The 26,831-nt window shown below is 51.2% G+C and overlaps 2 protein-coding genes and 1 long non-coding RNA gene across 4 annotated transcripts in view; 2 read left to right on the top strand and 1 right to left on the bottom strand.

Annotated features, from left to right (window-relative positions):
• Positions 1–468: 468 nt before the first annotated feature.
• On the bottom strand, positions 469–4,747 carry Socs3 (suppressor of cytokine signaling 3). The gene is made up of 3 exons (XM_034507913.2): positions 4,597–4,747; positions 3,260–4,518; positions 469–2,713 (listed from the first exon to the last, which is right to left on the bottom strand). Exon 3 carries the CDS (start codon positions 2,623–2,625, stop codon positions 1,948–1,950), a length of 678 nt encoding a protein of 225 aa, XP_034363804.1. The 5' UTR covers positions 2,626–2,713; positions 3,260–4,518; positions 4,597–4,747; the 3' UTR covers positions 469–1,947.
• A 6,790-nt stretch (positions 4,748–11,537) lies between these two features.
• Positions 11,538–14,039, top strand: LOC143442500 (uncharacterized). Its single transcript, XR_013110737.1, has 3 exons — positions 11,538–11,590; positions 12,565–12,770; positions 13,879–14,039. It is a non-coding gene; the product is annotated as an uncharacterized LOC143442500 (long non-coding RNA).
• A 7,303-nt stretch (positions 14,040–21,342) lies between these two features.
• Pgs1 (phosphatidylglycerophosphate synthase 1) overlaps positions 21,343–26,831 on the top strand; it is a 35,162-nt gene continuing 29,673 nt past the window's right edge. For both annotated transcript variants that reach the window (XM_034504909.2, XM_034504908.2), the window contains exon 1: positions 21,343–21,505. In XM_034504909.2, the coding sequence (XP_034360800.1) occupies positions 21,372–21,505 (134 nt within the window). In that variant the 5' untranslated portion in view covers positions 21,343–21,371. The remainder of the gene's footprint in view (positions 21,506–26,831) is intronic.

Raw genomic sequence — 26,831 nt, 5'->3', positions numbered from 1 at the left:
CCGCCCCCTTCCTTCATGCCATGACGTCTGTGACGCTGTGCTGACGTCACCAGTCACCCTCAGGACCCCGAGTCTAGACTTTCTCGGAACACCTCTCTGCCAAGCAGCCCAGCCAGAGTGTGCGCTAATAGCTTGGAGCCTCTAACAGCTTCTGACCACAGCGCAGCCCGTTCCCTGCAAGCCCTTTGAAGCCAGCATTTCCTTCGCAAACTTGCTTTGCATATTCTGGTCAGAGCTGAATCAGACTGGCAGGAATTACCCATCGGTAATAATCTAGGTGGCTGTCACAGCTTGCCAGTGACACAGGAGGGCTGCAGGTGATGTGAGGACTCAAGTGATTCTACCTCAGTGCTGTGAGCAGGGACCCAAGAGGCACAACCAGCCCCCGGCCCCCTCATTGAGGGTGAGCAGAGGAGAAAAGCAGAGAAAGAAAAGCTCAAGTCAGGTCTTTTTTTTTTTTTTTTTTTTTTCATTAAAAAATAGTGCTCTTTATTATAAATTACTGAAATGTTTCTTTTCTGAGTATAAATATAAATATATGTGCAAAGTCTGAGTTGAACTGGGATTTGGTTGAGTTTTTCAAGCATCTTCAGACAGCCTCGAAGAAGGCCTGAGTGGGGAGAGGGGCGGGCTGGGGGTGGATTCTTATAAAAGTGATTGAGGCAAATTGTAAACATTATTCAAAACAACAGAGAGAAAAAAGCCACCCCAACACAAGGCTGCCCCACCCAGCCCCATACCTGACTCAGAAAACTGTTTCTCCCCAAAACAGGACCAGTTCCAGGTAATTCCATGGCTGCTGCATTCCTGTGAAGCCACTGTGAGCGGCCTGTGAAGGCTTCTCCATCACCTCCCGCCTCCCCCAGGTGAGGGCTGTGCAGGGCCTGGAGGCCCTCGGACCTACTGACCATACTGAACCAGAGATGCCTAGGACTGGCCAATGTCTTCCCAGCGCTAACTCAGGAGTCTCCTGAGTGACTGGGTCTCCTCCCTGCAGCCACTTCCCCTGGCCTGCAACCACCTGGGTGAATTCCTCAACTCTCTGCCTATTGGCTGTGTTTGGCTCCTTGTGTGCCAATCCCCATCCATGGGACAGAGGGCATTTAAGGCAAGTCTCCTAGCCCGACTTAGGAGAAACAAAGCAGAACCTTCCATCTGCTCAAAGGAAACCTGGGCTCCAAGATGGCTGTTGACCTGCCTCCCTTTGGTGTTGGAAAAGGTGGCCAACTCACCAGCCCCATCCCCATCCATCTCCCCTCTAAATGCTACTGCCTCTTCACAATGGCGAGGGTTCTGGGGTGCCAGAGGACTTTGGGATCTGGGAGGTTTTCATTAGCTGCCCCGTGGGAGAGGAGCCTGGCACCTCTCTTCAGGTCACCCCTTGCCTCTCTCCCCAGAGCCAGCTGCCACCACTCCTCACCTAGGCTGGGCAGTAGGAGTGGCTATTTCTTTGGCCAGCCAGAAAACCCTTCACACACCCTTTTCTCTTCCATCTTTCCCCCAGGCCTGGCTCCTGCTCACGATCAAACCAAATCAAAGCGCAAACAAGTTCCGGCAGGCGGGAAAGTTTGAAGACTCCCCTGCAGTTCTCTTAAGTTCAACACTTGGGAGGTGTCCCCATCTCCCTTGGGAAGCAGAGGGTGTGTGGAGGAAGGGAAGGGGAGAGAAGAGTCTGCTTGTCAATGCTATTGTCCCACCGGGCCGGCTGGCTCCACTTGAGAGAAGTTGAAGCTGGGGGAGGGAAAAGCAGGTGGCAACTACCCCTCCCCTCAGACGAATTCCAGGTCCTGCCTGCTCCACTCTGCGGAGTGGAGGGCCTGAGGAAGAAGCCTATCTGCTCCTGGCTCACTGGGAGCTACCGACCATCAGGGCTGGATTTTTGTGCTTGTGCCATGTGCCTCAGAGGAGAGGCGACCGACCCAGGTACCCCTCTGACTCTTTTGCTCTTTAAAGTGGAGCATCATACTGGTCCAGGAACTCCCGAATGGGTCCAGGCAGCTGGGTCACTTTCTCATAGGAGTCCAGGTGGCCGTTGACAGTCTTCCGACAAAGATGCTGGAGAGTAGCCACATTGGAAGAGAGAGGTCGGCTCAGTACCAGCGGAATCTTCTCGCCCCCAGAATAGATGTAGTAAGCTCTCTTGGGGGTACTCCCGGGGAGTGCCTGGGCAGGTGGCTGCTCCGGAACCTCAGAGGAGGGTTCCGTGGGTGGCAAAGAGAAGGAGGGGGTCCCTGGGGGCGGCATGTAGTGGTGCACCAGCTTCAGTACACAATCGAAGCGGGGCACTGGCTGCGTGCTCCGGGGGTCACTCTGCAGCGAAAAGCTGCCCCCCTCGCACTGGATGCGTAGATTCTTGGTCCCCGACTGGGTCTTGACGCTCAGCGTGAAGAAGTGGCGCTGGTCCGAGCTGTCGCGGATAAGAAAGGTGCCCGCGGGCTCGGCGCTGAGCAGCAGGTTCGCCTCGCCGCCGGTCACGGCGCTCCAGTAGAATCCGCTTTCCTGCAGCTTGCGCACGGCGTTCACCACCAGCTGGTACTCGCTCTTGGAGCTGAAGGTCTTGAGGCGCAGGCTAGTGTCCAGGGGGCGGCTCATCCCGGCGGCGGGAAACTTGCTGTGGGTGACCATGGCGCACGGAGCCAGCGTGGATCTGCGCGGCGTTGGCTGCAGCTGCTTCGCGGCCTCCGCACAGCGGCCGCTACCGCATCCCGGGGGGCTGCAGAGAGCAAAGCGGGAGGCGCGTGAGTGCCCGGAACCCTCCAGCGTGCCCGGCCCTCCAGCCTCCGCCTAGCGCCCGGGACACCCCTTTGCCCCGCTGGAGACCGTGTCTCAGACCCAGTCTCCTCGCGGAGCTCTCCTGGCCTCGGTCTCTGCCGGCCAACCCCAGACAGTCCCTTCCCCAGCCCGCCCGAGGAGAACGCCCAGAGAAAGTCGCGCGTGGAAGTTGGGTCTCCAGGAGCGCGGCCAGGATGGAGAGAGAGCCCTAGGGACGCTCAGGGCGCCGCTCAGTCCGGTGCCCTTAGTGGCGAGGACGAAAAAAGGGGGGTGCCAAACCCGAGATGTGAGAGAGGGGACAGGCGAAGCCCGAGGGCCCCAGTCTGAGTATTACGGGAACCCGGGATCTTCGGTTCTCATCCGCTCTGCCCCCTACCTCGTCCCCTCCCTACCGGGAATGACCCGGGAAGGGGAGGAGAAAACGGGAAAAGCTCCCGAGCTGGACCGAGGCCCCCACCCTTCCCCACACCGAGCCCCTCCTTCCTACCTAGTCCCGAAGCGAAGTCTCCGGCCTTGGGGCTGCGCCTCCTATGGTCCCCGAGGCTAGGCGGCGGCCAGCAGTGGCTCGCGCTGCGCCCAGATGTTGGCAGCCGTGAAGTCTACAAAGGGGCTCCCCGTGCGTGCGCCCACTCTGCCTTCGCTGCTCCCGGGCCGATCAGGCGCGCTCCAGGGTGAATCAGGCAAAGGACCTGGGCGAGGGACCTCGACGGAGAGCTGGGCCGGGCAGGGGGCGTCCGGGAGCCCGGAGAGACGGCGGTGACAAGAGCAGGCGAGTGTAGAGTCGGAGTTAGAGCCGCCGCGGAGGCCGCGCGCGCGGGTATTTACCCGGCCAGCACGCCCCGCCCCCCGATTCCTGGAACAGCGCGGCCGGTCTTCTTGTAATGTTTAGTCACTACTCTGCACTGAAAGGCTGTGCGCGGAGGGCGAGGGAGGGGCCGCGGGCGGCCGAGGGCGGGCCTGGAGCTGGGGCCTCCAGGACCCGCCGAGACTCACCGAGAGGGAGACAAAGCGCGACGCGAGGCTGCCCGACCGGCGGGCGCGGCGCCAGCCGTGGCCGAGCGTTCCTGGCAGCGGCCCCTCCCCCGCGCGCTCCGCCCCCAACTTCTCATTCACACTTTCCCCCCCACCCCCTCCCTTCTAAGAAGGCTGGTTTCTGGCAGAGGCGGGGGGCGCCGCGATGGGAGCGCGCGGGCAGTTCTAGGAGGCCGGCCCGGAGAGGCTCCCGGCACCCCTTCCCTTTTTCTTGGACCTGGGGGGACGCTCCCCTCGCTCCCACCCAGTCCACTCCGAGGTCCTCATGTACAGTTCCAAGCACCGCGTGCCAGCCGAAAGGGACGTAGGATCATTCAGCCACCAGCTCACTGGGGACCTAAGAAGTGGAGGTGGGGGATGCGAGACATTTACCTGTGGACAGGTCCAAAAGATGAAGTGGGAGATCCAGAAGTGGAGACCCCTGACTTGGAGGCAGCTGCCGGGCCTCGTCTCATCGGCCCATTGCCTGGTTCTTTGGTGACAGACGTGGGTGCTGATGCCCTTTGGGTGGTGGGGTGGGAGGAGCAGCTAATTACCACCTTATCACTCATCTGGGCCTCCCAACCTGCATGGCGAACTATGGGTCCGCCCAGGTGCTCCCGGCGCCGTGGGGGAGCTTGAGGAAAGAAATCGTGACCCCATGCTTGCTCCCGATTCCACTAGAGGGCGCGCTGGAGTCTTGCAGGCGAGCCGAGTTTTGCCGTTTCCCAGGCCCTGTAGAGAGAGTGAGAGAGGTTGTGGGGCTCCTTATTCAAGAACAGGAGTGGGGAACCCAGAAGAGAGGCGCCTCACCTCCCAGGCCAGGGTCAAGCCTGAGAATGAATGTCGACTAGGAGGACTGTCCACAGAGCCGTTGTTACGGGTTCAGCCCACTGCCTGACAGTCGCTGAGGTGTTAGAATGGACTCTCCTTTGACCCTAAGTTTTAGGGTGTCTGAACTTTCCTGATGGTGGGGTGGAGAGGGAGTATTGATAAGAGCAGGTGATTGAGGTGAAAGGTAGCTTACTCCTGGTCACGTGAGTACCTATGAAGGCCTAGTGGCTTGTTTTGTCACAGGGAACAGGAAGCAGCAGTCACCTGAGAAACAGCTAAGTGACACACAGTGTCTGCTCTCTGTGGGCTTTCTGACCTGCCCCCTTGGATACCACAGGCCAAACTATTGTGTGTGGACTATAACACAGCAGCTTGGCCTGGAGGGAGGGCTGCCTGCTTCTCTTCTGGGGAAAGGGTAGGCGCCTCAGTATCTTGGCCCACTGTGTTCAATCTGCTCCTCTGATGCTGGGAAACTAAGGGAGACTCCAGCAGGTGCACCGCCTCTCTGAACTCAGTCTTGTTATCTGTTAAATAAGAATGTGCCCCCCCCCACTGTCCCTCCCACTGAGGGCAATCCCAGCACTCATGAGGTTTAGGGGCCTTACTTAAAATATCTCACATTGGTCCGATGAGCAGACATTGCTCACGGATGGAGATATCTCAGGTGAGATCCAGTCTTTGCCTTCCAGTCACTTCCAGTCACTTGCGGTCTCCCGAAATGGATTCTCCCTTTCTCTGTGAAGAAGTCCTCCTTGATCTCATTCAGGGAGTGTTCCCCAGCCGCTGCCTTGACCATATGCTTCTGAGCTGAGGGCAGTGCAGGACAGGGAGGACTCTTAGGAAATATCCCTGGAGTTAATGGATGGGAAAGTGCTTTGTAAATTACAAGTACCCGGACACGAGTCAAGTTCATTCATCCATTCCGCAAACCCTGACTTCGTGCCTGGCTCTGTCAGGCCTCGGCTGGACGGCTGGGATGGCAGAGCTGCTGGGCAAAACCCACAGTGGGGAAAGAGGCTGTGAGCCATGAGCAAGGACTAGTCATGGTTGCGGCCCAGTGAGACACTGTGATAGCTTCTGAGGTAAGAGAGGGAAGTTGAGAGGCTGGAGAGCTGGCTCAGCAGTTAAGAACATCTGCTCCGCTTCTGGAAGACTGGGGTTTGGTGCCAGGACCTTTGTAGGATGGGTCACAACTGGTGTAACCCCAGTTCTAAGCTACCCTGGGTCTCCAAGGGAGCCTGTACTCGGGTGCACCCTCCCCACCCCCAACACACATATACATAATTAAAATAAATCTTGGTCCCTGTGATGGTAGCACACACTTTTAGCATGCTGGAAGCAGAATCAAGCAGATCTTTGTGAGTTCAAGGGCAGCCTGGTCTACATAGAGTTCCAGGCCAGGCAGAGCAGCATGCACACTATCTACGTTAAATAAATAAATGAATTTGAGAGAGGGGAAGGGGAAGAAACAGTGCTAGAACTAGCCTGGCTGGAGAGATTATTTATTTATTTATTTTTATTATTTATTTATTTATTTATTTATTTATTTTTGAAGATGTTCTGACAGGAGAGGATGCTCCAGAGCCTTCACTGCCATGCGTGCTTTTAGGAGCCTAAATTGCTCCCTGGCTCCTCTGCACAGTGGCTCTGTGACATCACCATGTGTTAGCTGGGCTGAGGAGAATGCTTCCCCTGAGCTGCTGTGGCGACTAAGGTGCTTAACACAGTACCTTTGCTGTGGGAACTGAGGTGATTGGCACAGTACCTTTGTTGTGGGGACTAAAGTGCTTAGTACAGCACCTTTGAGGCTTCCGATATTTGTAGGGGGCTTGCCTAGCATGCGGGAAATCCTAGGTTCCATCCCCAGTTCCCGCCTACCATTTCCCAAGTAGGATTTCTCTGTGTGGTCCTCGCTGTCAGGGAACTGGCTCTGTAGACAAGGCTAGCTTGAAACTCCTGCCTCCACCTGCCTCCGCCCCCAGAGACCTGGGATTAAAGGTGTGAGTGAGGCACCACACCCGGCTCAACTGCCTTAGAAATTGAAGATTCTTTCCAGGTTCTGTAGAGAGGCCTTGAGATGGCTTTAGGTGACTGAGGTCTTTTAATAATGGCTGCTTACCTTGGGAAAAGCTGAGATAAGACCCAGCAGCAAAAACCCAGAACAAAGAAAATTCCTTCCACACATAGGCTTTGAAAATAAGCAGCTCTGAGCTGAGAGGGGAAGGGGGTCTGAGCTTAGAGAGATGGCTGAGTTTACCGGCCTAGTGAAGATCCTATATTAGGGCCTAAAATCATAATTTAGGAAGCCTATCTTATCATCCCACCCTACCTTTTGAAGGATATGAGTTAGGATTTTAGAAGCTTAAGGAAGACGTTAAACAGGGTGTCAGGCCTGGCTGATCTCTACAAAGTCAGCCTCCCAGATCTAACCCGCTTAGAATTCAAACTGGCTCAGGTCTCAATTCCTGAGATCAAAAAGGGTAGAGGCAGGAGGACCAGAAGTTCAAGGTCATCTGAACCTACCTATAGAATTTGAGGCCAGCCTAAGTTTTCTGAGGCTCTTTATCAAACAAGATAAACAACCCCCAAGGGCTGGAGGTTAAGAGCACTGACCTGTCTTACAGAGGATTCGGGTTCAATTCCCAGCACCTACATGACAAATGTCTGTAACTCCAGTTCCAGGCGATCTGACATCCTCTTTTGGCCTCTACAGGTACCAGGTATGTGTGTGCTGCATGCGGGCAAAACACACACACACACACACACACACACACACACACACATATAGAATAAAGACATGCAAAAATGAAAAACAAAAAACCCACAGGCCTATGTCAGGATGAAGCTAAATATCGCTTTTCCAGGTACCAACTTTCAGAAAGTGGTCTCCTTGAAGCGGATGATAAATGCCAACTTTGTACTTTCTCTGAGAGGTGCATGGTCACACTTGTGTCTGATGCTCCTGGTGAAGAGTAGAAGGGGTGTCTGGTCTGAATGACAAGCAAGGTTTTCCTGTGGAGTAAGTTTTGTGACCCAGGGGCGAGTGTGTCTGCTGTTGAGTCGGGGGTGGGGGGGATGGGGGGCATCCACGTTATAGATCAGGGAAAACGGTTGAGAGGAGGCACAAGTATGTTTGGGATGCATTGTGGAAGCCAATTTGAGTGTTCTCAACTTGTCCTGTAAAAAGAAAAAGGGAGAGAAGAAAGACTTCTGAACCGACAGATACTACTGGGCCTCCATAGTTGGAGCCCAGAAAAGTTTGCAGAGTCTGGAAACTTTTCAGTCTCTCTAAAGACAATTTCCACCAATCAGACAGCCCTTAAACAAAGAAGGTAGGAAGCCCTGGACCAGAGCACCCAAGGTTCTGTGTCTTGTTACTCCCCTGTCCTCCAACACAAACCCTGATGTAGTTCTCTGAAGACGCACTGCACTGAGAGTAACGAGGAGGCTGCAAAACCTTTGGCTAAAAGAGTGAAGGGAGCCAAAGAAAAACACCAGAAATTGATTGCCAGGAGACATGTAGGCTGTCCTTGCTGAGAGATTCTACTGTGAAGTCTGAGTCCAGCCAAAAATAAATCACTAGCTGCCGGGCGGTGGTGGCGCACGCCTTTAATCCCAGCACTTGGGAGGCAGAGGCAGGCGGATTTCTGAGTTCGAGGCCAGCCTGGTCTACAGAGTGAGTTCCAGGACAGCCAGGGCTATACAGAGAAACCCTGTCTCGAAAAAACCAAAAATAAGCAAATAAATAAACAAACAAATAAATCACTAATAGTAGCAAGTGAATAGTCCGGCCTTGACAAGAAAAACAAAACCCCGGACAGGTAAATAAACAAAAGCTCCTGGATGGAGTTGCTAGGATTCATCTGCCTTGCTCGGCAGTGTCCACCTGCACCCGCCTCATTGTGTGTCGCTTGGGGCCCTGGCTGCCTGTGACACTAACTCCTCAGGTTGGTTGATTTGTACTTTCTCTTTACAACTAGGTGTTGAAGCTGCCACACTCATCAAAATGTTCTGACCTCTTGTTCAGTGGGAACCCTCAAGGAAGAGCTTGGATTTATTGTCCCCTTTTCTGTATATTTTGGAAACTTTATTGTTTTAGGATTACGGGAATATGTGTGTGCCTACGTGCGGGTATGTGCACAGAGGCATCTGGTCGCCTGGATCTGGGGTCCTCAGGTCACTGTGAGCAGCCATGGCTCCTAACCACTCAGCCCTGGGTTTATTTCCTTTGTAAGCCTGGAGCCCGATGCATAGGAAATCCTCGATGAGTCTTAAGGCCAGTTTCTGTGGACTTCGGTTTTCTACCAGACTTGGATGCACAGCCAGCTTCTCAAGTTGTTGGTTTCTGGAGCTTCTGTGTGGATAGCCTAGCCGGTGTGGGTTCTGGGAAGCCCCAGGGATGGTTTACTGGAGATTATTACACTGCTAGTCTGAAGACAAACAGCCTGGAAAAGTGGGAGGAGACTCTGGTTAATGCAGGGCACATTTCCAGGGACCCACTTTAAGACAAGGACTTGAACCGAGAGATGACAGACAGACCAAGGACAGAGCTTAAACCCTGTTTGCATCCCCTCTTATCTGCTGGGTCACTGAGGTGGGGAAAGGTTCAGCTATCTAGGTCTGGACCCTTAGCTCCACCTAACCTTTTCCCGTCTGAGGGATTGGGAGGCTACCACCTTCTGCTAATCTCTCAGTTGCAGAACTTGGATGTATTCAGAATCCCATTTCCAGGCAAAGGTGCGGGGTCATAAACATAATAAAGATAAGGGTTCCCAACTGAGAGGAAAAGCCCTGTGGTTTCAGCTGCCAGCCTGTGGCAAGTAACATCTGCTGAGCTCATCCTCTGGGCCCAGATAGGAAGGAATGCTGGTGTCCAGGCAGGCAGGCATCAATGGCGAGGCTTGGTGGCCCCGGGTGGGTGCCATAGTTACCCTGGGCACAGATGCTAAGATTGCTGCTTTTTTTTTTTTTTTTTTTTTTTTTTTTGTTTTTCGAGACAGGGTTTCTCTGTGTAGCCCTGGCTGTCCTGGAACTCACTCTGTACACCAGGCTGGCCTCGAACTCAAAAATCTGCCTGCCTCTGCCTCCCAAGTGCTGGGGTTAAAGGTGTGCGCCACCACTGCCTGGCGGCAAGATTGTTGTTCTTGGTGGCCAGATCTGCAGCCTCAGGGTTGGGATCCTTGCCTCAACCCATGTCCTTGGGAAGGACCAAGTTCAGGGCCTCTCTGTCTTCAAAGCTATAGGAAGTTGTTTATGTTGTTATGACATTGGCTATTGTTTTTCTAACTCTGTGCTAGTTTGTCACTTAAACCTGGGGATATAAACTGGGAATCCAATTGCCCTGAAACTTAGTCTAGTGTGTGGGCAAGGGCCCTCATTCCTCTTACCCCTCTTTCTCTGTGTCAACTTAGAAAGTGATGCAAGCCTGTCCCTCTGTCCCTCCTGCTCCCTGAAGCTACAGAGACTTCCCTCTAGCCCAGGCTTGCCATGGTCCTGCAGCCCAGTCTCTCTCTCCCTCTGTCCCTCTGTCCCTCTGTCCCTCTGTCCCTCTGTCCCTCCCTCCCTCCCTCCCTCCCTCCCTCCCTCCCTCCCTCCCTCCCTCCCTCCTCCTTTTCTGCCCTCCAGGACTGCCCTAGGAGCAGGCTGGGAAAGGATGAGCCTGTCACAGATAACCTCTCTCATTCAAGAAGAAGGGCTCAGGGGTCATATATCAAGTTGACCCCGATTTCTTCTTTTCCGGTTGCTAACAATCTCACGGGGTGGAGGAGTCTAGGACAATGGCCTGCGGCCGGGAAGCAGCATTCCCGTTGGCAGGCCTTTGTTGCAAGCAAGGAGGGGCCTCAAGCTAATGAAAAGGTTTGAGGGTCGGATGTCTTTGGGGCGGCAGCTAAAGAGTCTTTTCAAGTTTGACATTCCAGGCCCTGCCGGCCTCTGGCGTTTCCCAGAAAACTTAGAGGAGGGGAAGAAAAAGAAAACACTTCACTAACCCACCACCCACTCGCTCAATCCTCACGTCTCAGATTCCTGGTGCCCTCTAGGGACTGGGTTGGCCTGAGAGGAAGGACCCCTGCCCTGGGGGCCATTCCTCTGCCCACAGAAGCCTCGGCTGGGGTGGGGGTGGGTAATGGGTTATGTGTGGTGAGTGCTGGAGCAGGGGTCAGAGAGAACGTAATGGGCCGAGAAGAGTTTCTTCCTGCGTATTAAAAGTTCACAAATTCTGAGTTGGGGGTAGAAGGTGGGGAAAGTCAGCTTCTAGCATTTGTCCAGCCGTCCCACCCTTCAAACAACACACCCCACTCTGTCCAAGGCTGCTGTGGGAAGCACCCACAAGGCCAAGCTGGCGCTGGGTTGGGGAACAGACAGCAGGGCAGCTGGGCAGTTCTGGGAAGCCAGGCTGCGGTGAGCCATCTGGGTTGCAATGCAAATGAGGCCTGGCCACGAGCCGAGAGCAGAAGCCGCTGTGCCCGAGCAGGAGAGCCCAGCGGGAGGGGGGAGCACCCCCTGAGAGGCCAGGGATGGGGGGGGGCAGGTGAGTGCTGCTTCTCGTGTCTGTGCACCACAAGGTTAGGACCCTGGGCTCTAGAGACAGGTGTTCCTCACCTGAGTGCACCTGCAGCATCTGTTCCCTCTTTTGTAGGTGAATATCAGGTCTCCATCCTCAGGATCCCCGGTGCTCTAAGAAGATATTATTATGCAGTTGGTCTCCCTCAGAAGCCTAGGCAAGTTCAGAGTAGAAGAATAGACCCGTCTGCCTCCCAAGGTCTCATGCTTCACAGTGGGTCAAGAATGAGGATGGGGCTCTCCATGGAGGACAGGGGGTGGGAGAGTCTAATTAATCTTGAGGTAGCTTCCCCACCCTCTCCCCTCATATGGGGGTTGCTTAGGAGTTTTAGAATATTTTTTTATTTGTATGTATTCACAGGTGTCTGTATGGGATTTACCTACGACCTACCTACCGTGGTGCCTCCCGGAGGTGAGGAGAGGGCCCTGGATCTCTGGAACTGCTTGTGTTGTGATCTCTGGAGTTTGTGTTGTGAGGTGCCTAACTTGGGTGCTGGGATCTGAACTCAGGTCCTCTGGAAGAGCAACATGAACTCAAAACCCCTGAGTCATCTTTCTAGCCCTCACGAGTATTTTTGAGTTTTAAAACAATTTTCCAGGCTGGCTTAAAACTCAGAGCTCTGCCTGCCTCTGCCTCCTGAGTGCTGGGATTAAAGGCGTGGTCACCACCGTGCCTGGTTTACAGTCACTTCTTGCTTCTTATTTCACATTTACTTACAAAAAAATTTTTCATTCATTCCTTAAGTGGTTGTGTGGGTCAGGGATTGAGATGCTGCCAGTAATTTATCAGTCTGGGTTTAGGTTTTTCCTGGCAGGACAGGATTCCTCCGCAGTTGACATCTGAATTGATTAATTTGACTTTTCTAAGTGCCATGAAGACGTCATAAGCCTGGCTTGGTGACTGAGGTTCATCGTCCATGCTACTGAGGCAGGAGGATTGAAAGTTTAAGGGCAGTTTGAGACCCTGTCTTAAAAATGGAAAGTAAAAAGAAAGAGCTCTCTCTCTCTCTCTCTCTCTCTCTCTCTCTCTCTCTCTCTCTCTGTATGAGTGTGTTTGTGTATGTGAGTGGTGTGTGTATGAGTGTGTGTATGTTTGTGTATGTGAGTGGTGTGGATGGATATGTGTGTGTGTGTGTGTGTGTGTGTGCGCGCGCGCGCGTGTGTGTGTGTGTGTTAGAGCACTTGCTTAGCACGTGGGAGGCTCGAGAATCTAGAGTCTAGATTCAGCACATCATGGAAAAAGTCAGAGTTGCCCCCATTATGAGAAACCATCCAAAGGGGTTTCCCTGAGGAAGTGACAGAGATAAACTGATGGGAAGCTGGGGCCTAGAGTAGTGTCCACACTGGGGCCCAGACTGTTGACCAAACTTTGGGCTTTCCCTTTAGGCTGGTTCCTCTGTCTGGCTGACCTTCTACACACCTAGGCAAGTGAAAGACTCAAGGACATATGGGCCTGGCTAGTTACCAGCTCAGGGTGCCCAGAGCTCTGCTGTCCAACGTCTTCCAGACTCACATCTGCTCACACACCCTTCCACTTGCTTGGCAGCTGCCGATTTGGATGAGAAGTTTCAATTTCCCTGTGCCCATGGGAGGTGAGTCAGGACTACCTCTGCAACTCCATCGTGGGACTACATTTGAAAGGCACAAACTAGGGGCTGGGGAGATGGCTCAGAGGTTAAGAGCACTGGCTGCTCTTCCAGCAGTCCTGAGTTCAATTCCCAGCACCCACATGGTGGCTCACAACCATCTATAGGAGGATCTGCTGCCCCCTTTAGGCAGGCGGATGTATGTGCATCAGAGCACACATACATTAAATAAAATTTTTAAAAAGAGAGAGAAGAAAAAGAAATGAAAGGCACAAACTAGTGGCTGGCTGGGTTCTCCTGTCCGATCCTGTGCTTCCCAAACTCTGGGAATGCTCAGGGTTTGGTTGACAGGAACACAGGAAGTGAGGCCCAGGAGGGCACAGCACGGTGTCTCATACAGCATTAAAAACTAATTTTTTGAGACAACATTTAAAATCTGGAAAGGAGCCAGCAGCAAGGCTCAGTGGGTCAAGGAGCTTGCTGCCTAATGATCTGAACCTGGGCTTGAACCCTGAACCCATGGAAGGGTGGAAAGAGAGGACCAATTTCACAAAATTGTCTTCTGACCTCTCTATTGTGTTGTGGCGTGTACACACACACACACACAGAGAGAGAGAGAGAGAGAGAGAGAGAGAGAGAGAGAGAGAGAGAGAGAGAGAGAGAGAGAGAGAGCACAAACTGGGAGTGGTGCCACATATCTGTAATCCCAGGAATTCGAGTCATCCTTGACCACATAGTGAGTGTGAGCCAGCCTTGACTACATATTCACATAAAATAGGACTAAATAAATCCTTAGGAAATGAAGCAACAACAAAAGTCTCGAAACCTCACATTTGTGTTCTGGGGTATGGCCTCTGAGGACAGGCCTACTCCAGCAAGGCCTCTTGGCCCTTTAATGGGACATTGGGCTCTCCAGCCCTGGCCCTTTTCAATCCAACTGTCTTTATTTTTTTGGTTTTTCGAGACAGGGTTTCTCTGTGTAGTCCTGACTGTCCTGGAACTCACTCTGTAGACCAGGCTGGCCTCGAACTCAGAAATCTGCCTGCCTCTGCCTCCCAAGTGCTGGGATTAAAGGTCAATCCAACTGTCTTATTCTTGCCCTCCTTCTGGTCAGGAGCTGCAGGGAGCCAGACAACCACTCAGACTGGCCCTGTGTTCCAGACTGAAAGGCTCTCTCTCATCCCTCCTGCCTGGCCTGTTCTGCCTCTCTCTCAAGCCAGACTAGTACTGAGAGGACCCACCTGCCAGCCCTTCTCTTCAGCTTCACCTCATGAGCCAGGTAGGTGAAGCTAGGGGGTGGGTTTCTGAGGGGACGCCCTCAGATATCTCCCTGGTTACTGAGTGAGTGCAAGGTCTTGGGACAGCTGGCCACAGAAGGCTGTGTTTCCCCCTGCGATGGGCTACTGGGTCATGAGGTGCCATGGTGCTGGCTGCCTGCCACACCACAAGAGGCCAAGATTCCCCTGAAACCAATAGTTGAAGTTATCTTCACACTGACAGCGCAACAAGCAGGATGCACTGCCCCAGAGCCATTTCCAGAAATTTGGGCCTGACTTCTTGTTGATTAAATGCCAGAAAGCCCACGGCTGCTCTGCGGTGAGGCAGCCATTGAGCAATAGATGTTTTGTTTTGCTGATGACAAGATTTTTCAACATTCAAAGGCTGGAATGATACGTGGACAAAGCCTGACCAGCCAGCCTTCTCTTCTCCAGCCAGGGAGGGTGGTAGATTTAAGCTTCCATGCTGGGAAAGAATTCTTCATGTTCGGGCTCCTCCAGACATTTCCACAGCTCCAGAGAACACGGGTCCCGGTCCCAGAATTCTAGAAGGCCTCTCTAATTTTTTATATTTTGGAGTTGCATGCCAGAAGGGCCCTTGAGAGGTTCACGGTTATATATGTGGGAGAGCACCATTCCACTTCTGCGTGAATGTGCGTGCACATGCGTGCACACGCGTGTGTGCCACAAGTCAGAAGACCTTTGTGGAGTTTGTTCTCTTCAACCCTGTGAGTCCTAGGGACCAACTGAGGTTGCCTGTCTTAGTAGCTGTGCTGGCCTGTACCTGATGAGCTATCAACAGCCCCAAGAGGCAGTTTATTCCAGAGCCAAATATGAATGACCAAATAGATTCAGGCTTCCCTGAATATCACGTTGTGATGAAAAGTTTTCTTCATCAGTTACTGGAGCTTGCTGCACCAGCACGGCCAGCTGAGTTCAAGCCCTAGAGCCACATAAAGGTGGAAAGAGAGAACCAACTCTAAAATAGTCCTCTGACCTCCACACACATGTTGTCCCGTGTGTGTCATCCTGCATACATACATCCAGCAATAATAATTAATATAAAATGAAGAAAAAAAACCTGATTATTGAGACCGGTTCTCATAGAGCCTAGGCTGGCCTCAAACTCCCTGTGCAGTCAAAGATGACCTGAGATTTCTTTTTTTTTTTTTTTTTTTTTTTTTTTTTTGGTTTTTTGAGACAGAGTTTCTCTGTGTAGCCCTTGGCTGTCCTGGAACTCACTCTGTAGACCAGGCTAGCCTCGAACTCAGAAATCCGCCTGCCTCTGCCTCCCAAGGACCTGAGCTTTCTAATCCTCCTGAGTCCACACTCCTAGTGCCAGAGCCAGCATTTCATTCCGTGCTGCAGAGGGACCCAGAGCTCTATGCATATTCCACAAGCACTCTCTCAGGAGCTATAACTATCCCAGCCCATTGCTTTTTATTTTTAATTGAATTTAATATTGTATATGTGTCTGAGTGTTTTGCCTGCACTGTGTTCACGTCTGGTACCATTGGAGGCCAGAAGAAGGTGTCAGATCCTCTGGAGATGGAATTATTCACAGTTATGAGTGCTGGGAATTGAACCCTGGTCCTGAAGAAGAGCAGCCAGTGCTCTTAACTGCTGAGCCCTGCAGCCAATTTCTTGAGGTTTCTGCAGTTACAGAACAGAAGAAAACCACAAATCACAGAGCTCTGCAAGTTCACTGGTGAAAACTTCGTGTAGGTTGCAGTAGTGGGGGGCTCTGCTGGAGGTGTCAGGTGTGCTTTGAGGGACTTTAGGCTTTGGAATTGGTAGAAATTAGGGCTCGAATAAGTGACTGTGTCCCCAGAGTTTTCATGTCAGAGCCACAGGATGTTATATCAAACACAGAGGTGGGTGATGAGTGGTTGGAGATAGCCTAAGGTTGTGTTACCTTGAGACAGCCCAAGGTTGTGTTGTTACTGGATAATACAAGATTCTACTTTTCCATAGTCTCTTAGTTCTAATCAGTCAGTAAGTCGGTAGAAACTTTCATGGAAGTATCAACTTATTTTCTGGCAATCAACCAGCCTGACATCCCTCCCTCCATTTCTCAGGGTCTGTTCTGTAGCCCAGGCTGACTTGTGGCAGTGTTCCTGACAAGTACTTCTGTGTGTGCTGGGAATATAGGCGTGGGTAGCCATGCCTGGCTTTGGCAAGCTATTTTTTGTTTTTGTTTTTCAAGACAGGGAGGGTTTCGATAAAAGGCATGTGTCACCATGCCTAGCTTGGCAAAGCTGACAATTTCTAATGTGGACATTAGAATACTTTTAAGGATTTTCTGTCTGTCTGTCTGTCTGTCTATCTGTTTCTCTCTTTCTTTCTTTCTTTCTTTCCTTCCGTCCGTCCTTCCTTCCTTCCTTCCTTCCTTCCTTCCTTCCTTCTTTCATTCTTTCTTTCTCTGCCATTTATTTATGTATAGACAAGGTCTCACTGTGTAGCCAGACTGGCCTGGAACTTGAAATGTAGACCAAGGTGACCCTAACCTTACTGAGATCCACTTGCCGTACCTAGATTTTCAAGTTCTCCTATCACAGTTGCAACCCTGGTTTGTGTGAGGCTGGGTATTGGCCCCAAGGCCCCATACATGCCGGTCAAGTGCTGAGCTACCTCCCCAGTGCCTTATCCTTGACTTTGCTAGTCTGGGAGTGATCTTTCTCAGGTTGGGAGGCAATGGTCTTCCTCTGGCATTGGTGTGGATGCTGGGGCAGGGAGTAAATCAGAAGAGGCATGGACCCTTGGCTCAGGATTTCCTGGCACTTCCTGCCTGGGAGAGCAGCCTGCTCTGGGGGCATCATCCTGTGCTCCCTGACGTCAACTCTGCTTCCAATGAATGGCTTTCCTCTTCCGTTTGGGAAGACATGCTATCTGTCATCAAGCCTGTTGACTGTCTTTCTCACCCTGGCACCTCCTGTTTGGGAAAGATCGAAGGGACTAACAAGAAGGGAGTGGGTAGAGGCAGGGGGCTGGGCAGGACTCAGTGGATGGGTCTCCATGGTGTGAGGGGCTATCCCAGGACAGATACCTTCGTGTCTGGGCCCTTAAGGTATGCATCAAGAAACCCCACACACAGTAGTAGGCTCTGCCCCAGGTTCCGAGCCTCCAAGCAGCTTTGGGTTATAGAGACCCTTCTAGGCAGCTCATCTTGGCCTTGGTGTCACCGGAGGTGTCTCGTTTCCCGGGTTGTTCTCTCCAATGAACTCAGACAAGGTCTCTGGGCACAAAGAATGCACTTTCTGTCACCATGCAAGTTGAAGCAGTTAAAAACTGTGCCAGGATCAGAGGTTAGGGACACTTCCTGTTCTTGCAGAAGAACCGATTGTAATTCCCAGGACTATAGCGTGGCTCCCAACAGTCCATATCTGCAGTTCTAAGGGACTTGAACCCTCTTCTGGCCTCTATGGACACCAGTCATGCAAACGGTATATGTATAAACAAACCACTCATACACATAAAAAATAAATAAATAAATATTTTTGAGGGGGGCGTCAAGACTGGGTATCTCTGTGTAACAGCTCTGGCTGTCCTGGCACTCTAGCTCTGTAGACAAGGCTGGCTTCAAGCTTAGAGATCTGCCTGCCTCTGTCACCTGAGTGCTGGGATTAAAGGCCTGTTCCATCAGGCCTGAGCTTCAAAAATAAAACTTAAAAATTACTTCAGGAGTTCACAGCTGCAGAGGTAGTAGGTGTCACTGTCTTTAGTGATATAGCCACTAACAAGTTGCCTACCTATGCTTATGCAGGTAATATATTAAAACTCAGTGAGTCACAGACAGGAAAGTCAGAAAAGTAGGAAGGGCCATGTTGGGGTGAAGAAAGATGGATGCAACAGAGTGATAGGGAGGCAGAGGCAGGCAGATCTCTGAGTTCAAGGCCAACCTGGTCTACAGAGTGCACTCCAGGATAGCCAGGGCACACAGAGAACCACTATTTGAAAAGAAATAAAAATAAATAAACAAACAAATAAAAAGTAAATTGGCTGAAGAGATGACTTAGCAGTTAAAAACACAATGTTGCTCTTGTAAAGGAGTAGGGTTTAGTTCCCAGTGCCCACAGGGGTGGCTCATAACCATCTGTAATTCCAGCTCCAGGAAATCCGATGCTATCCTCTGACTTCCACAGACACAAGGCAAGTGTGTTCTGCTCATACAAACATGCAGCCAAATACTCTACACATAAAATAAATAAACCTAAAGAAAAAAAAATGAAATTAAAAAACGCTTCATTGGCTGGGCGGTGGTGGCGCACGCCTATAATCCCAGCACTTGGGAGGCAGAGGCAGGTAGATTTCTGAGTTCGAGGCCAGCCTGGTCTACAGAGTGAGTTCCAGGTCAGCCAGGGCTACACAGAGAAACCCTGTCTCGAAAAAACAACAAAACAAAACAAAACAAAAAAATGCTTCATCTCTGAAAGTCAGTATGTAAAACCATCTTTGAAAGTCAGTATGTGACAGTTTGGAACCTCTAAGATAGACATGTCCTGGAAGCGTCATGGCTGCCTCCTTCTGCTTATGGCTCTGCTTCAGAGTAGCCATAAAGCTAGAGGATCTAGGTGTGTGGTTTGGGAAGGAGCTAGGCTGTCTTCTGGGTTTACCAGGAATGGATATATCTATTAGTTTCACTTGCCATGCTGTCAGTGTCACTGTGTGTAACTGCGATTTATTTTAGAAATTCCCAGTAAGCCAACCCTATGCTTCAGGTACTGCCTCACACTGCAAAGAACCACAGGAACATCAGAACTTCTTCTCTTTCCAGGATGGTGAGGATGTTCTGTGGTCCCGGTGGTGATCCCCACCGAGCTTGAGAGTGATGGTGTAGCTCGGTGGGTCAGAGTCTGTTTACTCAGCACCTCCCGTGATAGGCTGAAGGCACCAGGATCTCATCCTAGTTACTGGAAGTTAGGAAATCTCATGAGTCATAGTTTCTAACTTGGAAGCACTAAATCGGATTCTTCCTAGTATTTGTAAAACTATGTGTGCTTAAAAATTAAAGGTGATTTGAAATACGCACTGCCTGTAAATGATCTGGAATACTTCTAAATACTACCAGCTGATTCAGGAGAACACCCCAAGTGCTACTAATGTGTTCTCCTTGCCTTTCACAAATGTGGTAGGTTTTGTTTTTGGTTTTTGGTTTTGGCATTCATTCATTTGTTTGTTTCTTGAGACAACGTCTTGTTATATAGCTCTAGCTGTCCTGGAATTTACCACATGCATGAGTCTTCTTTAAACTCAGAGAGATCTGCCCACCTCTGCCTCCCAAGTGCTAGGACTAAAGGCATTCACCATCACCGTCCAGTGACATGTTCTTATTTATTTGTTTGTTTGTTTTTGACTGTATGTTTTTAGACAGGCTCACACAGCACTAGCTGGTCTTGTACTCACTTTGTCTCAACAAATGATGCTTAACTCCTTATCTTCTTGCCCCTGTCTCCCAAGTTCTTCCAGGACCTGCCCTCTCTCTCTCTCTCTCTCTCTCTCTCTCTCTCTCTCTCTCTCTCTCTCTGTTTGCTTTTGCCTCCTGAGGGCTGGTTAGGGCAGGGATTACAATGCAGGCTACCATGCCTGCATGAGATTGTATTTTTACCACTCTTTGATAATATATTTTTTTTTGTTTTAAAAACTAGTATATCATTTATTGTTATTGTGTGTGTATATGCATCCTCTGGAGGGGGAAAAGCATGGCGGTCAGAGGACAGTTTCCACAGCAAGCACCTTTTTGAACCATCTTGCTGGACCTTTCCTTTTTAATTTTATTTTTATTTAAATTTCTGCATGCTCATTCATTTTGTGGGAGCAGCAGGCACACTGCTGCAATGGCGTGCATGTAGAGGTCAGGGAACAAGTTGAGTCAGGTCTTTTTCCTACCATATGTGTTCTGAGGTTCAAACTCAGGTTGACAGCCTTGGCAGCAAGCACCTTTATCCACTGAGCCATTTTGCCTGCCCTTGGTGAATTTTATAAGTGATGCTACTAAATACTCTTTTAGAATATAATTTTCATGGAGATATGGCCATCCATTGTACTGATACACTACAGTGTATCTGGCCAACTCCTTCATTGAGATTTGTTTTTGTTTGTTTTTTCAAGAGAGGGTTTCACTGTGTAGCCTTGGTTGTCCTGGAACTCCCTCTGTAGAGCAGGCTGGTCTTGAACTCACAGAGATCCCATCTACCTCTGTCTCCAGAGTGCTGGGATTAAAGACTTGCACCACTACCAACTGTTTCCACACTTTTTAATAATGGGAGAAAGGCTAAGATAAGATTCTTTTTTTGTTTGTTTGTTTGTTTTTCGGGACAGGGTTTCTCTGTGTAGCCCTGGCTATCCTGGAACTCACTTTGTAGACAAGGCTGGCCTTGAGCTCAGAAATCCACCTGCCTCTGCCTCCCAAGTGCTGGGATTAAAGGCGTGTGCCACCACTGCCCCGCCTAAGATAAATATTCTTTTGGGAATGTGTCATTAACTTTCCTGGAATAGTTTGGTGGAGGTGAAATTCAGAATGTTAGTTTAAGTGTTACGGTTTTAACTCCACATCATCTCTGGGGCAGAGGAAGGTCAGGCCTCAGGGTGCTGAGCTGACACCATCCTGTAGTGATGCAAGTGAGTGCAGGCACAAAGCAGAGGCTGGCAATCTGACAGGTGTCGGGTGCTGTCACTAGAGTCCTTCCTCTTGGAGCCAGGCAGGTGAGTGCAGGGCCCTGGTCTCAGGAGGCTATCAATCTGACAGGTGTCAGGACCTGGAGTGGTCTCTAGCTTCCTTTCTCCTGGAGCAATGCAGGTGAGTGCTGTGCACGTGGCGGCAGCTGTTAGTGTGACAGGTGCTAAGATGCCACTAACATCTCCCTCCTGCACCTCTATGTGAGCGCAGGGCAGCAGCTGTCAATCTGACAGGACTCGGGGCGCTGAGCAGTTAGTAGCATTCTCCCTCCTGGACCCTCATGTGAGCGCAGGGTAGCAGCTGAAAGTCTGACAGGTGTCTGGGCGCTGAGCATCCTTCCTCTGGCAGCAAGGCAGATAAGCGTAAGGTGCAGGGCAGCAGCTGCCAATCGGACAGGATTCTGGGCACTGAGCTGTCACCAGCACTCTCCCTCCTGGACAATCAGGTGAGCTAAGGACCGTAGTCTACGCCGCCCGTCGTCCTCGAGCTCCCTGTCTGGCGCGAGGCCGTGCCCCAGAAGGGACACTGAGGCAAGACCAGGCAAATGCAAGTCTGCAGCCTCGGCCGTCGCTGCCGCGCCTGCGCGCTGGTCCTGTCCGCCCTCGCGCTGTCAATAAAGTTCTCGCGCGCCGGAAGCGGAAGCGGCGGGTCTCCATGGCGGCGCCGGCGGCGGGCCCGGTGTTCTGGAGGCGGCTGCTGGGCCTGCTGCCTGGCCGGCCCGGGCTGGCCGCTCTCCTGGGCCGCCTCTCCGACCGTCTGGGCAGGAGCCGGGAGCGCCGGCGCCGAAGGTGAGAGCGCTCGGGCGGGCGGGCCGGGCCGGGGCCTCGCCGTCTCCCCGCGTGCCGGCGGCTCAGCCGTGAGCCCCGCGGGCGTGCACTGTGCAGGAGCTACCCGGGGCAAGCTCGGGGCTACGGCCGGGCTCCGCGGCCAAGGCCGCTGTGCTCCGGGCCCGGGGCCTGAGTGTGGCTGTCGGTGTTAGCGCGGTGAGTTGGCCGGAGTGAATCAGCCCTGCGGGGATCGGGTGCGGGCTGGCTTCCTCACATCCTGCCTGAGACATTTCTCAATCCTGACTCAGTCAGTACTCAGGCCCACGAAGAGGAAACACTCGAAACCCTTTCTACGCGCTTTCAGAAGGCTGGTTTCTGGAAAAGTACTGAAGTGGGTTGTGTAAGCGGTGAGGGAAGCTTTGAAGCAGTTTGTTCAGGCAGTGCTTCTTAAAAGTAAACATTTGCCAAGAACAGGCTCAACCAAGAGGCCTGATGCTATTGTTAATATTTAGGAAATTGTGTGTGTGTGTGTGTGTGAGAGAGAGAGAGAGAGAGAGATTGATTCTCTTGTGTGCATATTTAGAGACTTTGTTTTCTTTTTCTTCAGATGCTGATGTTCAAACTCAGAACTTCATGCACCCTAAGCAGGTGCTTTACTACTGAGCCACACCTCGGCCCTCTCTTTAAAATAATAAATTAGTGTGTGCTCAGGTGGTGATAGGGGCAGGACCTTTTGGAAGTCGGTTTTCTTTTACCTTGTGAGTTGAAGTGATTGAATGCAGGTCATCAAGCTTGGCAGCAAGTTCGCTAGCCCCTCAGGTCTTTTAGAGACATAGTGTCATGTGTCTCAGACTGGCCTTAAACTGACTGACTAACTCAGGCTGGCCTAGCACTCCTGATTCTCCTGCCTCATCACCAATGCTGGAATCACAGGTGTGAGCTGTAATGGCCCACTCTCGTTCCATGGGTAAGATTTTGTCTCTAGATACCTTGAGGTGCAGTCACCTTTATTGGTTCTCGATGTGGGACATTGATTCACAGAATAACAGAGGGAGCTTGCCAACCAAAGCACAAATTTGACTTGGAGGACCTTCCAAGTGACAGAGTCAAGGCAGAAAGGATGTCTTGCATAGCCTGCTGGTCTGAATGGCTCAAGTTTCCCCAGCCATTCTATTGGGCGATAGAGTCAGGTGATGCTTATTACGTCATGGCATCAGACCACTGGAAAAATGTGGGGTTTCAAAAGTTCAGCCTGAGAGAGGGGCAGTTTAGGGAGCTTTGCTGATGTCCTCTTTGTTTGTAGACCTCATTACTCATTGATCAGCTTTGGTGCTGGTATCTGAAGGGCGCTCAGGCAGCCTATGTATGTATGTATGTATGTATGTATGTACGTATGTACGTAGGTACACAGAGCTGTACCCCAGGCCTGATAGGGCCTCACCTCAGGTCACTTTCGAACATCCTTTGTAGCTGATGCTTTTGAATTTATGACCCCTTTGTCTATAACCTGAGTGCTGGTATATCATGCATGTGTCACTGCACTCAATTTCATGGGCTGCTAGGGGCCATTTCCAGGGACTTGTGTATGCTAAGTAGATAGATAACTTTACCAGCTGAGCAAATCACCCCCCCAACCCCACCCGGTCCATGTGCTCTGTAGCCCAGGTTACCCTTGAGCGCTGCACCCTCCGTCCTTAGTCTCCTGAGCACAAGGGTTACAGGCTTTCACTGTTTTTCTTTTCAACTCCTGTTTTACTTTTTTGTTTTTTTAATGAAAAGCTTTGTTGTGGGTGCATGTATGCATCCCAAGAATTGAACACAAGTCTCTAGGCTTGGTGGCAGGCAACTTTACTTGCTGAAGTACTTCATTATTAGCTTTTAAAAAATTTAAAAAGTCTTTGTTAGTTTGATTGAGTCAGGTTCTCACTTTATAGCTGGCTGGCTTGACTCTTTATGTAGACCAGGCTGGCCTCCAACTCAGAGACCTACTGGTCTCAGCCATGGAGTGCTGGTCACCACACTCAGCCCGAGATTTTGTTTTTATTTGTAATTATGTGTGTCTCTGTGTGTAAGTGCACATGAGTGCATGTGCCCTTGGGGGTCAGACGAGGACATTGGAGTCCCTGGAGCTAAAGTTAAAAGGACTTCTAGGAGTCACACTTAAGTCCTTGCAGTGGACACTCACAACCACTGGCCCTCTCCAGCCCATTAGTGATCTTTTGAGACTGGATCTCCGTCTGTATCCTTGGCTGTCCTGGAACTTTTATGTAGACCAAGCTAGTCCAGCCTGACTCAGGCTTGCTGTGTTACGGGTGGCCTTAACTCCTGGATGGGGGGAGCGGTTGCAGGTTCTGTGTGGCAGTGAGGGCGGTCTTCGTAGACTACGTACATGACTCATGTTTGTTTGAGACAGGATCTCTTTTTCCTGGGCTGGCCTTGAACACCTGATCTTCCTGTCATCCCCTGAGTTCCGAGATTACTGGCTACCACACTCAGCTCAGCTTCCCAAAAATCTTTGCAGTACTCATGGCTCCGTATTTCTAAACCAAAGGATTAAGTCTACAGTTGAGCAGGGTGGGGAGTTGAGTGAGACTTGTGACAGTCAGAACCAGGACTGAGTTCTTTGCTGTGTATTCAGAAGCTCTTGTTTTACAGTTCTCAGGGTAGGGGCGGGGGATTGGTGTTCCCACCGATGAATGACCCTGCCTGCCGGTCTTTGTCCCCACCTCTGCCCTGTTTGGCTGGCTCTCTGGTTCTCTGGGGCCTTAGTGTTTGGCGTTATTCATTTCAGTTGTGGCCACTGACTGTCAGCTGCTGGCTTTCGATTCTTCTCCAATTGTTCCACTGCACCTCCCAATTCCTCATTCCCCGAATGGTGTGGTTTCTTGTAATTCTCTGATCACTGATTCATTGATAATAGCTCTGTGTAGTCATGAGCATAACTTATTTTAGATTCTGGCTTGCCAGTCTGACTCAGTCATGGGGGCTTGGTGAATCCTTGCGGCCAGCAGGAGGAACGGTTCTTCACTGCGTGGTTTCCTCTCAGCCTTAGAGATGCCCATGGAGACTTAAATGAGAAAATCGTTTCTTATTAGTGATCTTGAAATACTGTTGCTTTCTCTGAAGCAAATGTCTGACTCACTGTCATTGAGAGAACTAGACAGTTCATTTATTCTTTGTGTGGATGGGTCACTGCTCTTCTAGGTGAGATAAAGGCCCAGCCCCGCCTTTAAAGTGTTTCAGCCTGTGATCAGACAGTTCCAGGAAAGCAGGGTGGAAGGTCATAGTGACACCCAGGAGAGGCTTCTGAGACTGTGGACGGCCCCCAGTGGCAGAGCCCAGAGCTGTTTGGAATGAAGCCAAGTGAAGAAGGGGGAGTGGGCATTTAAGGGGGAGGGGTGATGTGAGCAGGAGTGGGGGGCAGCACTTGAGCCATTTCTAGCGGCTGATGGAGTGTTGCTAAGTAGGGGAGGAGCTAGGAGCAGTCAGTGTCCCGGGCCAGGGGCCTTGGGAGGCAGGCTTTAGGTCCTTGTGTGATTTCTTTTGTGAAGTCGGGGCAGTGGGAGTGGAGGAGTCAGCCCTACATTGGGGGTGATGCTGAGGTAGGTCAGGTGACCAGGTGCTTAGCTTGTATCTCTTGACTGAGCCGGGAGTAAGAGCCACAGGTTTTGGGAATGATGATGAGGTAATCTGTGGCCCATGAGCTGCGCCCAGGTGCATCCAGGTGGAGGTGCCCAGTGCTCAGAGGCCCAGGCCCTGATGGCAGGTTTCAGGGGCAGTGATGCACAAAATGGACTCCTTATCGAGTAGGTGAGACTCAGTGGGAAGTGTATAAAGAGCGGTTCTGTTCTCATCCTGAATTTGTTTGCCATATAAGGAAATATCCTCTTGTGGCCTGTAGACTTTCTTTTAAAACTATATTTAACTATAACAAGATCTTATTTTCTGGGGGAGGGGCAGAGAGACAGAGACACTGACTGTTTGTAATTCCTGGCTTGTGAGAGGGAAACAAGTATCCATAGAAGGTTCTTTCAGTGGGGCTTTCTTGATGGTGTGACTTTGGAGGGTTAGTGGTCCATTCTGAGAAATTCCTGTTCAGGAATTGTCACACTGCAGAGTTACTTTCCTTTGGCCATTTCTAATGGTGGGGCTCAGCCTTCCCAACTCATTAGAGGTCTGTCCTTTGGCTTATTTTAGTTTTTGACACAGGGTGTTTTGTAGCCTAGGCTAGCCTTACACTCAGTATGTAGTTGAGAATGACCTTGCCTTCAAGTGCTTCCTACACCACTGTACTCTGGTTCCATGAATTTGTCAAAGTTTTCTGGTTGTACTGGGTTTGAACACAGGGCCCTTACATATGCTGAACAAGCATTTTGCCACTGAGCCAGTCCTCAGTCTCATCTTGATTTGTTATTTACAGCAGTGAGGGGTGGGGGTGGGGGTGGGGAGACTCTGGAACCAAGGAGTAATTTCTCAGACTTTCTCAGTTGATTGATTTTTAGTTGTAGCTTGGTAAGTTCCTATTGAGTTCCCTCGAGTGTGACTTAGCTGGTGTGGGTGGGGCCCAGCTGGACGCAGGCTGCTGAGCAGATGGAGAGCAGCCTGGGATTGAAATGCTCCTTCGATATCTAATCCTCTCTTGTAAATACTGATAAATGTGTAAAGGAGGCGGCCTGGCAGCCATGCTGTGCCATGCTCTGTTCCTGCTGTGCCTCAGTAGCCCTCAGCTCTTCAGTCCCCCATGTCATTGACTTCCTTTAGCTTGTGGTCGGCGCGGCGTATAGCTGGAGCAGTACTTGCTGGGGAGTCCAGTGGCCACAGGCTTGAGTAATCGAGAGCATCACTTCCCTTCCTGGGCTTAGACTGCAGAAGTCAGGAAGGGCCTCTGCTGCCTGGGCTGCAGGAAGTGCGGTTCTCAGGAAGCTATGACTGTTGATCAGTTACCTTTACATGGAAATGTGGATGAGGGTAGGTGGGGGGCGGAGGGTGGACTCTTCTGAAAAAGTAGTTTCTGAAAATGGGATGACCAAATACAGTTTCTTTTAAAGACCCTGGGGGAGGGGGTTTAGGGGGGTTGAGAGAGCATTTGGACAGATTTGCCTGGGATGGATCCTGTCAGTCTGTGCCAGGGACTCTCTGTTTCCCAGAGGGAATGAACCCTGAGGCCCGTGTGCTGGACACGGCGTTCCTGGCCATTGTAGGTTTTCTGGTAGGTCAGGGGCAGGCGGTCTCCAGCTTCTCAGCATCTGTTAAAAGCCAGGCAGGTCGGCATCCATTTTGTGTCCCCAGAGCCAAACAACTGTCATCTTGGTTGTTCAGTTGTGTGGACTTGGAAAGAGATCTAAGC

Source organism: Arvicanthis niloticus, chromosome 6 (assembly GCF_011762505.2).
Source record: "Arvicanthis niloticus isolate mArvNil1 chromosome 6, mArvNil1.pat.X, whole genome shotgun sequence".
Lineage (NCBI taxonomy): Eukaryota > Metazoa > Chordata > Mammalia > Rodentia > Muridae > Arvicanthis > Arvicanthis niloticus.
The sequence above is the reverse complement of the archived record's forward strand: the minus strand, read 5'-3'. Positions and strand labels throughout refer to the sequence as shown.